General features: G+C 37.6%; 1 protein-coding gene across 1 annotated transcript in view; it reads right to left on the bottom strand.

The window, feature by feature from the left end:
- LOC149004578 (helicase-like transcription factor CHR28) overlaps nucleotides 1-8047 on the bottom strand; it is a 29848-nt gene extending 21801 nt beyond the window's left edge. Inside the window, exon 1 of the mRNA XM_089169186.1 lies at nucleotides 7619-8047. Coding sequence (XP_089025312.1) covers nucleotides 7619-7771 — 153 coding nt within the window. The 5' untranslated portion in view covers nucleotides 7772-8047. The remainder of the gene's footprint in view (nucleotides 1-7618) is intronic.
- Between the last annotated feature and the right edge of the window lie 6082 nt (nucleotides 8048-14129).

Here is a 14129-nt window from a genome sequence, read left to right as displayed (position 1 = left end):
TTTATTTTTATGTTTGAGTCAATAGTTTAAAAGTTACAGTCCATTTCAATTAAAGTTGAGTTGTTAGGACCATAGTTGTCACGGCGACGAGGCGATGCAAGGCGGTTTAGGCTAATTGAGGCGATGAGTCGACGAGGCGCCCTCCGAGGCGCTTTTGAGGCGGTTAAGGCGTTTTAAGTGAAATTTTTAGTGTACATCTCATTCACTCTAAATCTATCATATCTTATATAATAAAAATACTAATATCAGACTACCTCAAGTCATCCAGCATACTACAAACCACACACACATAATAGGTCCTAAATAAGAAGTCGCAAGAAAAAAGGAAGAGAAGAAGTTGCTTGTCACTGACCACTGCTTGCCGGAGTGTCGCTGCGGGAATGGAAGAGAAGAAGAGAGGAAGAGAGAAAGAGATTAGGGATTAGAGTGAGAGTGAAAGTGAGAGTGTGAGACTTGAGTCAAGAACTTAATCTCTTTCAATTTTGTTTGTTTTTATTTTTATTTTAACATTTGATCACATGTAGCGTTATTATACATATGCATATAGGTTCAAACAATAGATACTTTACAATCGGAATCTAATAAGTATTTCAATATATGCCTTCAATTAGGCATCTTTCTCGTGATTTAAAAAAGAAAGAAAAAAAGGCAGACGCCTTATTGCCTAAAAATAAGGTGACGCCAATTTGAGGCGCTCCAAAGGAGCCCAGACACCGAGGCGACGATTAAGCGACGCCTAGGCGACGCCTTGACAACTATGGTTAGGACAGGGTTCCTTAATTTAAGAAACCTTATCTTAAAATAGTTCCATTATAGTTAAGTCCTAGATTGGTTTAAAAGGTTGTTTGTTGAGTCACAAATAAGTGTTTGTAAGAGATTCTAATTTAAGGGCTGGAATCTCGTAATAATTCGATTCCTTTTTCTAAGTGTTGATAGAGTCCAACTTGAGTTCTAATTGGATCTCATCTATGAGATTCCAGTTTAAGTCAAAGTCTTTAATTTTAGGCTATAAATAACCTATTTCTACATTGTAATCTCAGAGTTGATGATTAATAAAATGATTGAGTTTGAAGTAAGACTTGGTATAGTCATGGGATTCCCGGGAGGGTGACCTACAGCTGGGTTTGAGGTTTATTTCTGCAATATTCAAGTTCTTCTTTTACTTCCAGCAATCAAGCAACATCCATGGCCTTTTTGTCTCAGCATACAAGTAAGTTACAGCCCCTATCCCAAACCCTAGAAACCATTCCCCATCTCCTTCTTCATCCCATGTCTCAGATCCCACCCCAACTAGGACACCCTTATACTAGCTCCAAAACAAACCATTATAACCTCTACGGGATCACCCAAGCCTGCTGAACAAAGATCTAATCTCAGTTTCACCATAACAGCACTAGTTTTGAAGTGAATTTTCTGCTTCATCTTCCTCGCAGAGAAGTTGCAGAATTTTGAATTTTCCAGAATTTCCTAAACCTACCAAACTCTCTCCCCACCTTTCAAATTCTGTCCAAGCTTACAGATTACCCTTAACAGCACCTAAAATCTACAGAACCAGCAGCCTATCCCCCTTTGAAACCCTAACCAAAACCTCAAGCTTAATTAGAAGATCCTGAAAATCTAACCCTAAATTTTGGGGTTACATCAATGGTATCAGAGCTATAGTTGTCAAAGCGTCCAGCAACGCTTTGTCACCTTGTTCGGTGTCGCATTGGTTTTCATTGCCCTCTATTGCCTAGCCTTGCCTTGTTGCCTTGAAAACCATGATCAAAACTACATGAACCAACAGTAATCAGCAACATGGGTGATTCAAGGTGCAAGGAAGAAACTGAATTCAAAGACTACTGTGGCAGCCCCTCCATCAATGCCATCTCATAGGTCTTTTCAGCAGAGCAATAAGAAGAAGACTGGAAGAGGAGTTGCCCCTTCTACACTAGAGTCCAATTAGGTGAGCACAAAGCTTTGGCAATTGTTGACAGTGGTAGTAACTTAAATGTGGTGTCAAAAGAATTTGTAAAGATGGTTGATATTGAAAGTGAGAGGCATCCCCCACCCCCATAGAGTTTCCCTAGTAAACAGTGATGAATTATAAGTCACTCATGGTAGTCTAGTTCCCATCAGTCTCCACTCTTACTCAGAAGAGATATGGTGTGATGTAGTACTCATGGGATTGTCTGACATTATTTTAGGAAGAACCTGGTTGTATGATTACGATGTAATTATCATGGGAAGGGAAAACAAGTGTAAGCTCACGTGTAGAGGCTTGAGAATTGTACTCTTGCCCTTGGATCTACCAGCAGAGATCAAGAAGAAGCAAGCCCTCAAAGAACCTAAAGGCCCAATCAAGAGATTAACAAAGCCCAATCAAGAGATTAACAAAGACACCACCCCAAACAATGCAAAGGCTCCACTACCAGATGGTGAACCCTCTTCACCAACCCAACAGTTACCTATAGACAAGGTGATAGAAGAGCCTGACAAGGTCATAGCAACTAAGGAAAGAGCTAAGGCACCCATTCCTCCAACGGATCTTTACAATACAGGAAAAGCATTGCTGCCCACAGATATAAGGTCCATTCCAACACCCATTCCTAGCGAGACTGGACCTCCCTTGAGTCTCCCACTTCTTGAAGGAAATACTGTAAACCAGGCCATAGCAACAGTGATGATCAAAGTGCAGACAAAAAAGGGCTCCAAAGGCATGACCATCGACTCCATCCTTCCTACTAGGGCTCCTAACACTCAAGCCCCTAGAATTGAAGACTACATTACCACTAGCCTGAGTCCATCAAGGTACTATCAAGGAAAGGTGCAAGCAGCCACGCATCTGTTACTTTCTCTTCACTGCAAGATGAGAAGTTGAGTCCACTTGAAAATTCTCCAGAGAGTTGATCTAGAAGCACATAACAAGCACATTCATCAGGTGATGAATGTTTTAAAGAAGGAGAGAATTGATGTACCCTGGGTTGGGCTCTCCTAAAATTGGGCCAAAAAATCAGACACAACAAGGCATTCAAAGCTGACCAAATATCCAAGGGGCATTTTGGTCATTTTCCGAGCCCCCTTTTGAGGCTGAATATGGGTCTTGATAGAATCCCTTCAATCCAAAGGTCAAGGATCTATCTTTATGTTTTTGTTGGAGTTAGTAGTTTAAGAGTTATAGTCCATTTCAATTAGAGTTGAGTTGTTAGGATAGGGTTCCTTAATTTTAGGAAACCTTATCTTAAAGTAGTTCTATCTTAACTAAGTCCTAGTTTGATTTAAAAGTTGTTTGTTTTGAGTTACAAATAAGTGTCTATAAGAGATTCTAATCTAAGGGCTGGAATTTATTAGTATTTGATTCCTTCTTCTAAGTGTTGACAGAGTCCAGCTTGGTTGTAATTGGATCTCATCTGTGAGGAGACCCCAGTTTGAGTCAGAGTCTTTAATTTTAGGCTATAAATAGCCTATTTCTGCATTGTAACTCCCAGATTTGATAATTAATGAACTGACTGAGTTTGAAGAAAGACTTGGCATAGTTGTGGGATCCCTAAGAGGGTGACCAGCAGCTGGGTTTGAGCTTTGTTACTGCAATTTTCAAGTTGTTCTTCTACTTCAAGCAAGCAACCAACTAACATTGACAGCCTTCCTTTGTCAGCATACAAGTAAGTTACAGCCCCTATCCCAAACCCTAGAAGTCATTCCCCATCTCCTCCTTCTTCCCACGTTTTCAGATCCCACCCCAACTAGGACTCCCTTATTCCAGCTCCAAAATACACCATTATACCCTCTATGGGATCGCCCAAGCCTGCTGAATAAAGATCAAATCTCAGTTTCACCATAACTGCCCTAGTTTTGGAGTAGAAAATTTTCTGCACTTCACCTTCCTCGCAGAGAAGTTGCAGAATTTTGAATTTCCTAGAATTTTCTAAAACCTATCAAACTCTCTCCCCACCTTTCAAATTCTGTCCTAGCTTACAGATTACCCTTAACAGCAACTAAAACCTACAGAACCAGCAGCCTATCCCCTTTGAAACCCTAACCGAAACCTCAAGAAACCCTAGCTTACCCTAAAAACCCTAAAGTAGTGTTGCTTCCTTAATTAGAAGATCCTGAAAATCTAACCCTAAATTTCGGGGTTACATCACCCCCCCCCCCCTTCCCTCCTAACTCTCTTGACCCCTCTCTATCTCCTCTTCCTTGCAGCGGCAGAAAACAAAAAAAACAGAAGAGGGAAAAAAAAATGAAACTCAAGAAAGAGAGAGAAAAGTTCATGTATCTTTTCAAGAGCAACTCATAACCCTTTTGTTAAGCTTCAAACCTAATTCCTTTTCATCCCATACAATTTTGTTAAAACCTTACCTTACTCATAACCTACATAGTAGGATCTCCGAATAAATATTATCCATCCCATATTTGTTTCATCCATGGAATAAATTTCGCATCCAAATTGTCAAAACTTCGATCGAAATTACTGCAATTTTGAAAATCAAAACGAAAACTAGGGGTAAGTAAATTCATTATATATTTAATTAGTTATATTATATCTTTCAGTTAATTACTTAAGTACTGAAATGACATCCAGTTTATGTTTATTGCAGCTGAATGGTGGTTGTAACTTGGTTGTGATTCACTCCATTTGAGTATGATTACATGCAAAGTGCTCTCCCAGACATGTTCTGCCACTAGCTGTGAGCGAAATAAGAGCACCTTCAGCCTCATCCACTCAAAGAGGCGCAACTGATTGGGAGTGAAGCGTCTAGAGGACCTTGTCTACTTACACTATAATATGAGACTAAGGAAGCATTAAACAAGGGATGGACAGAGAGTAACATGATCAAGTTAGCTCACGTAATTGAGATGGATGATGATGATAACCCATAGTTGATTGGATCAAGGACAGTGGAGAGCCCTTGCTGGATGAGGAGGGAGGTCATCCCAATAAACAAATTGCAGAGCAGATGGGGGCTAATGTGGCTAACTTCTTGGCCCAGGAGGGGAGTGCACATGCAGCGCCTATCCGTCCCTTCATGCAACACCCCAATGCATTCACCCAAAGTGAGGATTTGACTACCTAGTCCAACACTGAGGATGATGGAGGGCATGATGAGGGTGTTGGACCTTGTGATTAGGATTCAGCTAATCCTAAAGACAGACTAGCACCAATACCAGCAGTACATGAGAGTCAAGGATGGGGAGGACGACCACCGAGATTCATAGATAAGAGTCAGTTCAGCCATGCACCACAGATACAGCCCATGGTGGAGCTGTTTTGTCAACATATTTGAGGAAGGGGAAGGGGAAACAACACAGATGTCGCATAGAGGACATACCATCATATGGCTCTATCGTCTAGCTGATGTAAAGAGCTTAGTGGGCTCTATGAGGTCGATGAGCATAAATGATTCCACAGACTCCATCTCTAGAGGAGCCAAATGGCATAGACCCATAAAGTCTCAGTCATATGATACTGCTATGGAGAGTGTTGGTTCTACTGGGTCGACTTATAGACCTTATGGTCATGGACCTTATGGTGTCCCTCCTGGCCATCAGACTCAGACTCAGCCACCAGTGGAACCTTATAGTCATAGAGCTTATAGTGTCCCTCCCAGTCTCACCTATCGAAGTTAGCCACAAGGACTTTATTATGATTACGGAGCTTATGTTGTCCCTATCCCTACCGACGACCAAGGTGGTTCTTCGCTTGTTAAGCAGATATTTCACTTTATGCCATAGCCACCTCCAGCCCTTCCATCAGCAGTTGAGTCAGTTCATTATTAGGAGATTACCAAACTTCCCACCATCAAGACATCTTAGGCATGTGAATGAGGCCACATGTAGAGATGCAGTTGTCAATCACGTCGACGACTACATGGATCATACATTATGGAACATGTAGTGTGCTTGGTATGGGGTGCAGAGGGAAGAGGGAGACTGTATTAGGCAGACTTGTACTTGGTAACATTCTCAGTTCTTCTCATATATAGTATATATTTGAATGTTAACTTTTCAATGGTTTTTTTGGTAAACTAGTAGCTCCATAGTGTTTATTATGCTTAAAATATGTAGGAGACAAGAATCTAGATCATTTTGAGTCCATGTAAGGCTCGAAACTGAAGTTTAGTTCAGAAAAAATCATACGTTTCAGTCAAAACCTGAAAATTTCAGCCTTTTCTTGGGTCGAAATTCAAGTTTCAATCGAAATTTCTTCCTTGGTTTCATTCCATATTTGTTTCATCCCATATTATTCTTGGGTATAACAAACCCTCCTTTGGGTGACTTATCAACAATCCTAACTTGTCCCTAGGGCCTTCCCATAAATTCTTAGAGATCCTAAATATCCCATAGCATCTTTAGACCTATTTGCTAGAAAATTCTGGGCAACCCTTAATTTTATAGGGAATCCATTCAAGAAAACCCTAAACCTAAAATTGGGTATCACATCACTTAGTTAAACTGAATTCTACATTAGCTGTACCTAATGAAAATTGTCTAAATCCACCTAATATCTTGTGGAAATTATGTTGTCTGTCCCTCCAGCTTTTTGGAGATCAATGAGACCTTAAGGCCCTTCATTCCACTGAGGCCCAATCATGGTACCTACACTGTCTATTTGGCTAGTGTTAAATTGTCGGTAGGATTTAGCTTTCATGCTATAATATTTATCAGTGTCTGCAGCCAGTAAAGATCCTAAGTATTCTGTTCTTCTCCGCCTCTTCTACCCAATTAATAAATTTCAGCAGCTATTCTTCATAAAACCTTAGAAGAATAGACAACAAAATCCTTTCAAGGACTGCCTTTTCCCCCTTTGTGAATCAAAGCCCTAGCAACCCTAACCTAAACCCTAGCCCGCAGCCAGCCTTAACTCCCTGGTTTTCCTAGCTGTAAGATAGAAGTTTCATCATCTATAGCAAACTTTAATTCTGACATTCTGATCACGGTTTTCACAGACTATTCAATGTTGAATGGCAGCCATTTTTCTACTACTTTGACTGCTACCCAAAACCACACACTTTACTCCAGACGATATGGAAATATTTCTTGGTATTTCCACCTCTCCTCTTACCCCTTTTCTACCTCCAAAACCCAATTCCACAACTTGTAGAATCCATGTTTTAACAATCTCCATGTGTTTAGTAAGATCGATATGGTCCACAGCTAAAACGCTATATCCCTACCCATAAAACCACGCGAATAAAAATTGTTCATCAAGAGTTCATGAAGCAGCAGCAAAAGAAGGGGAAAGAATTATCATATAGTTTTCATGCTTAAATGCTTTTATGATAGTAACAATGAAAAACTGTGCCCATTTCACCTTGTACTGAGTGTAAGTGAATCTTTATGTACGAAATAATAGTATATCATAGATTAAACTATCAGTCTATAAATTCATCTATCAGTGGATATCTTTATCAACTGAGTACTCAACCCCTTCTCATTTGAACTTCTATTCTCGCTCTAAAGCTAGACCCCTGGTCTCAAATCTCGTAGATCGATATCATGCCCATAATTCTATTCTCCCCTAGTCTCTAAATATGATTATTTCTCTTCTTCGGCAAGGAAAGGGTGTGAGAAGACACTCATCAATGCCCTAACTTCAGGACAGGTGAGAGCAACTATCTCAATAAAGAACTGAACGTACCTGAGACAAGTCGAGCTTATCAGAACTCTCTCCAAGAATGGCGTACAATTCGTCGATGTCAATAGCGTAACTGTCCGAGTTGTTATCTGCAAAGTCATCATCAGTTTGGAGAACATCCTCTAACCAATTCGAATTCGAATTCGAAGTCAACATCAGTAAATACCATGGGAGAACAGTAGCTCTCCCAAATCTCTCTAACCCTAGTCCGACAGTTCAAGAGAACGAAGTGCAAATTAGTATTCTTCAATCCTCCGAGTAATCAAGAAAGTTGCAATCCAGATTAATAACAAGCGCTCAGTTTCGCATTGATTCCCGTAGCGATTCAGGGAAAGTTCGAAGCTATTTCGTTGATGACTTTTCTCCTTTTTCTTCGTTTCAGATCGTAATGGAAAAAGATATGGAAGAGAGACGAAACCAACGTGTGCGTTCCAAGCGAGAATCGGACAGTCTTCTTTACTATATATATATATATAAATACAACTTTGCTTTTTTTTTCCTTTTTTTATATTTTCAATTCCCACCTATTTCCAAAGTAGGAATTGTATGTCACCCATGTTTCAAAGGTTATCATTCGTCTGTTTTCGTCTACGCGGTATTGTCTTTTTCGGAGTCCGAATCAGAAGCAAAACGTGCTTTTGCCGTACTTTATGATCACAAAAATAAAATTTTACACAAAAAAATATAAAAGTATTTTAGAAATAGTGAATACTGTATGAACTTCTTTATTTTCCTAATCATAAAGCATCTGGTTTATGAACTTATTTATTTTCGTAATCATAAAGCATCTGGTTTATGCTTCCCCGGAAGATGATCTCCATAATACGGTGTCAATTGCATACCAAAACTGTTTAAATGTACCGAACTATGCCATCTAAAACTAACTATGCCGTCTAAAACTGCACGATTCAAAATTCGATGCAGTACATAATAAAACTGAATTTCTGCGATACGGTTCTAGTTTCAGGTACTCATGTCGTCGATATGTACCGAATTGGTATCGTACCAAATTAAGAAATATAAATATAATTTTACAATTAAAACACTTTATCTTTACCTTATCTCTAATTCCCTGTTTCAATTTTCCGTTTCATCCTTCACTCATCTTTTTGGAATTTACTTGCTTTGTCTCTATTAATTAGATTTACTTATTTTGTCTCCATTAATGTCATATTCTATTGATTATTTGATCTCAATTTCATTAAGATCTTAATGAACTAATAACAAAAATGGCATGGACTCGTTTATATCAAAATTGTACTGCACTAGATATTGTGTTTAAACAGTTTTCATGCACTAATTTAATACAAAAATCATACCGAACCGTTTTTACAAATACCAAAACTGTACCGAAATGCTGAAATTGTACCATACATAATTTTATGATACGGTCCAATTCTTATTTTAATTATTCAAAGTTGATACCGTATCGAAACTATACCGATCGACATCCTTGTCTCCATAGGTTTATATATTTACAAAAAAGTATTTAATATTTTGTAAAATAACACAAGCAGCCTCAGGTTTCAAAAGGTTAATAAAAAAACACGCCTGTTCTCACCTGATGCTCTAAAACGTTTAAAAATATTAAAAAAATATTTTTTTTGTTGGATATGATAAACTAATCATAGACATTGGGGGCAGAGGTCCAATGGGAAAGGGTGAAATTTATCTATAATTATCTCGGGATCCAAGTTGCCTCTTCTTTCATTCTTCTCACTTATGTTCTCAAACTCTCTTCACCCAGAAAAAAAATTCAAAACCTTAAGAAGATCCAATTGGCCAAGCCTTTAATTCTTTTGATAAAGGTCGTCCGTTGATTCAAACCTTATAAAATCCATCGCATGTCTTGGTTTTAAACCAATGGCATAATAGAGGCACCTTAAGAAGGTCCAATTGGCCATGCCTTTGATTCTTTTGTTAAAGGTCGTCCGTTGATTCAAAACTTATAAAATGCATTATCCAATGCATGTCTTGGTTTTAAGCCAATGGCATAACGCAGGCAGATTATAAAACATTGTTTTTTATTCATATTTCGTTCAAGTTAAAATAAAACATTTCTATTGTCTCAATGCGACAAATATAACATCTCATTTGGATAATAGTTGAAGGATCGTTGTTCGACCAGCTATGATGTATAATGCAGAGTGTTGGGTTGTTAAAAAGAATCATATATATAACCTCATATTAGAGTTGGTCTGGGAGTTGCTCCCATAAGAAATAAGCTTCGAGAAAGTCGTTTGAAGTAGTACGGCCACGTTCAACGAAGACCTATAAATGCCCTGTATGGAGAAGTGATATATCTTTTAGCTGACCATATTTAGTTGAGACAAGGCTTATTGTTGTTGTTGTTGGTTGTTAAAGAAGACTTGCACGATTTTATTTATTTTTAAGTTTGTACGGTTACTTGCAATAATGTTATATAGAGCCCTATAACCCACCTCAAGTTCTAAGTCATATATAAAAATATTAATATTAATGAGTCATATATCCATGGCTCAGTTAGAGTCAAACCAGGGTTCTAGTAGGGTATGTGTCGCACTGCGTGGGTGCAATCCTTAACCCCAATTGTAAGTGAACAAGAGCTTGAATCTATGGTCAGGGATAGTTTGAAGAGGATTGAGAAGAGAGAAGTAGGGGATGGAATGTTCAGGTGATCTCTTTGGATGAGGATTTTGTTTTGGATATGATGCAAATTCTCATGAAGCTTAAATAGTTAGAAGTTTTGGCAATGACCTTAGCAGTAGTAACAAAAGCAATGGATGTTTACAAAAAAGATAACACAACATTGGATGTGGTGTGGTTCTTGATTTAAGTGACCTGAAATAGCTTGTGGAACAACTAACTGGTTTGGTGTTCCTGGTTCTAGGCAGATACAACAAAAATTGTATTGGAACAATTTTTCCTTTTAATATCCCTCAAATTTATTTTTCATTCTATAATCAATTATGGACGTTACATATCAAACCATCTTTCATTTGTCCCAAATCGGATTCTTGGGTGAATTTCTTTTAAATAGGCAAGATAGAGAATGGAATTGATATAAAAAAGTCTCTGAAAATTCTATGATTAATATCCAATGCCGAAGCAATATTTTGAATAATTCAAAAAATTAATAGAGAATTAATTTTTATATAAATAAATTATTTTATAAACAATTTACTAAAATGACACTAGTACTAGACTTATGCCTGACTAATCACATATTTTTTCTCTATTGAGATTCTAAAGTCAACGAATATGGATTTCATGTCGAGCATCTCTTTGACTACAATGTAGGACCGCATATCTAGTGTGTCCATATATGCTCCATAGGACTTCAACCATTTGTTTACCAAAATAGGAGGCATAACACTATAGCAAATAGGACCTCTCATGTCAAAGTCCAATTGACAACTTTGAGTCTCCACACTAACAATTAGCAGTAACTCATTCAAAGTTCTTATTGGATTATGTTCTATGTATAGATGATACGTGTAATCGCATTTATACGCCAAAAACTCTTTTTTTATTTATATAATGTGAAGATTGTATTGAGGATTTTTGGTCCTATCCCTAATGTTGGGTGAAAATCCGAAGAGCCACTTTAAGCCTAGTTAAATTATGTAATGTGTAATTAAAAACTAATAAACAATTTATAAACTCAACCGAGTTTGATGAACATATATCCAACATGTCAACCTTAACCCTCAAGTTACTGTGATGTCAAAGACCAACTCAAACTTTGAACATACCACTTCAGTGTCTTTCTATTTCTCTACCTTGCACCAATGATTTTTTTTTTTTTCTTAGGGAATTGCTAGCTTTATATATGGTGGGGGAAGGTTATTTGGGCACTGTAAAAGGGAATTTTGGGGGGTACAAGGTACTGGGGGTTGAGGATCTAGACTTGGGGGAAGGTAACTATTTCATATAATGGGGCTTTGCTCCAGATAGCAATGAGATTCGAACTCCATACCTCATACTATGAGGCGTTGGTTTTTGTCGATCACACACATTACAATTGCATGAATCTTCAATTTTTGTACAAGCAAAGAAAGATGAGGAAACCTAAGTTATGGTGGTCGCTGCTCCAACCATTGCTACATCCCCAAGTGATTCTCCTAGCAGATAATAGGAGTATTAGAAGATATGATAAACCAACAACATAGATGCAAGGCATTACTAGCTTGACTCCCCTATTTTGCGAAGAAATTTATTTTTAAGTTAATTTGGGGGAGGCTGTAAGATAATGGGAAAGGTTGATTTGGTGAGGGAAATAGTATGAACCAATTATATCCCTAGTTGAGGACATAGGTGTTGTGTCAAACATTTAAAACTTCAAAGTGTGTTGCTATAATTCTTTAAGTCTAAGCATCTCGAATTTCAAAAAGATTCATCGATACACATGAGAAAACCTATATTAGAGTCTTTTACAAGCACTCTGCAACGTTGAACTAGTGAAGCCACCCGACGTTGCAAACCCTTACTAAAGAGAAATAATTGTCAAAACTCTAAAGATGTCTGGTTTTTATCATGTGGAGCCTAAAGGGAAGGCAGGTGGAATGACTTTGATGTGGAAGGAGTGTAGTCAGCTTCAAATCATCTAGGCTGATATGCAGGTTATTGCTACTACAGATTCTATGATGCAAGAAGAACCTTTTTCATTTCTTTTGTAAATGGTAACCCTTTGAGACATAAATAGAGGATTGTTTGGCATCTCTCTCAAATTGGTAGTAATTGGGTCTGATCCTTGGCTTACCGCAAGTGACTTTAATTATCATTTATCATGGAAATAAAATAAGGGTGGAGTAACAAATATTTTATATGGTTGTAATGATTTTCAGGCCATGCTTAATGATTGTAGACTTATGGATTTGGGGTGTAAAGGAGCCTTGTTTACATGGATGATAATCATGAATTTATCATTATTTATTTGATTTAATTTTGCATGCTTAATAACTAGAAGAGAGCTAATTGAGTATCTTTGTGTATTTTTTTTTCAGGAACTAGGGGATTTTGGTTATTACAAATAATGTAGAGCAAAGTTGACAAATATACCAAATATTGATGGATTTTAATCAAATTAAAACCATGGGATTCAATCGTTCTGCCCAAGAATCATGAATGCTGAGATTCTATTTAATTAATACAAGACAAGCATGAATCTTAGCTAGATTGGAAGCAGGTGGAGGCCCTAGGAGCAAAATTGGTAACAAGATCCGAAAATCTTGCAAACAAACCCACCTCAGGTATTTTGTGTATAACTCTCTCATCTAAACTTGGATTGAAGTAATTCAAGATGTTATGGAAAGATGATGAAAAAAATCTACGATTTTATAGTTTCGAGTCTTCAAGAATTGAAACAAATAATGGTCAAATTAAGGGGTAAAAAAGATAAATTCATAGCATGCAAGGGAGATAAAAAGGAGGAGACAACCACTGATAGAGTAGAAGGCGAACAAGGATCTTGGATTTCACTCTCTCTCTCTCTCTCTCTCTCTCTCTCTCTCTCTCTCTCTCACATTGCGCAAGAAGAAGACCACAAACCAGTCTCCACTCCTATTCTGTCCAAGAGTTCAATAGTGCTTTTTGTCCAAAGCTGAAGCTTTCGCCAGAGTGCCGTCCGCGATTAGTAGGAGTCCTTGCAAGAGTTTCATATTCCATTATTTTTTATTTTATAAGTTTTCTTTTTATAATGAGTAGCTAGTTCCTTTTTCTTTGGGATGTAGATGAACAATTGCTTATTTCATTAATTTGATAGTAATATGCCTTCTGGTTGATGGTTTTAGTTGTGAGTCTGACCGATGATGCTCTATAGCTAAGCAAACTAAACATGCCAAACTTTGGCAATGGACGTAGTCTTGCAAAGATATAACATATCTAGGAAAGATAATCTCTTATTTTTATGTGTAGAGCTAAAATTAGTTAGTGAGAAAAGCATTGGGGATTCGAAATTCCAAAGACCCTCACTTATTCATAGTTAAAGTTTTCACATTAGTTATTAGTTTTATTTCTCTGCGTTTCTTAAAGTAAATAATCAAAAAATCAGATTTACTTTAAATTAGGTTTTGCTCAAATGAATCTTGGGAACTTAGTCTTTTAGTTCCTCGTAGTTCGACCCTGTACTTTCTGCTAGCTAGGTTAGTATAGGACTTTATTTTTTATCAATTAACACAATGATCAACAAATAGAATGAAGGGTTCGACCAACATCAGAGTACGCCTTAACAGAGCTCTCTCTAATAGTCAATGGAGAATTTTATATAATGATGTTGTGGTGTTTACAAAACCTGGTTTTGGTTATGATCGTAATACTATAATGGTCGATTTTGATGGAGGTAAAAGCCAAGGAGAATGACCCTTCCATTTTGAAAGTATTTGGTTTAGACATCCTGAAGGCAAGGTGTGGGTATTGGTGCATGGTAGCTGTATGTGAAAGCATTTCGGCTTGTAAATTGAGGCAAAAAATGGAGAATTGTAAAAAAATTTATAAAGCTTGGACTAGGGAGACCTTTGGCAATATACAAACCAAC

The sequence above is a fragment of the Hakea prostrata genome, chromosome 9 (genome assembly GCF_041222555.1).
Source record: "Hakea prostrata isolate BN-2017 chromosome 9, UWA_Hpros_2, whole genome shotgun sequence".
Lineage (NCBI taxonomy): Eukaryota > Viridiplantae > Streptophyta > Magnoliopsida > Proteales > Proteaceae > Hakea > Hakea prostrata.
Note: the sequence above shows the minus strand (reverse complement) of the source record. Positions and strands in the feature narration are given on the sequence as shown.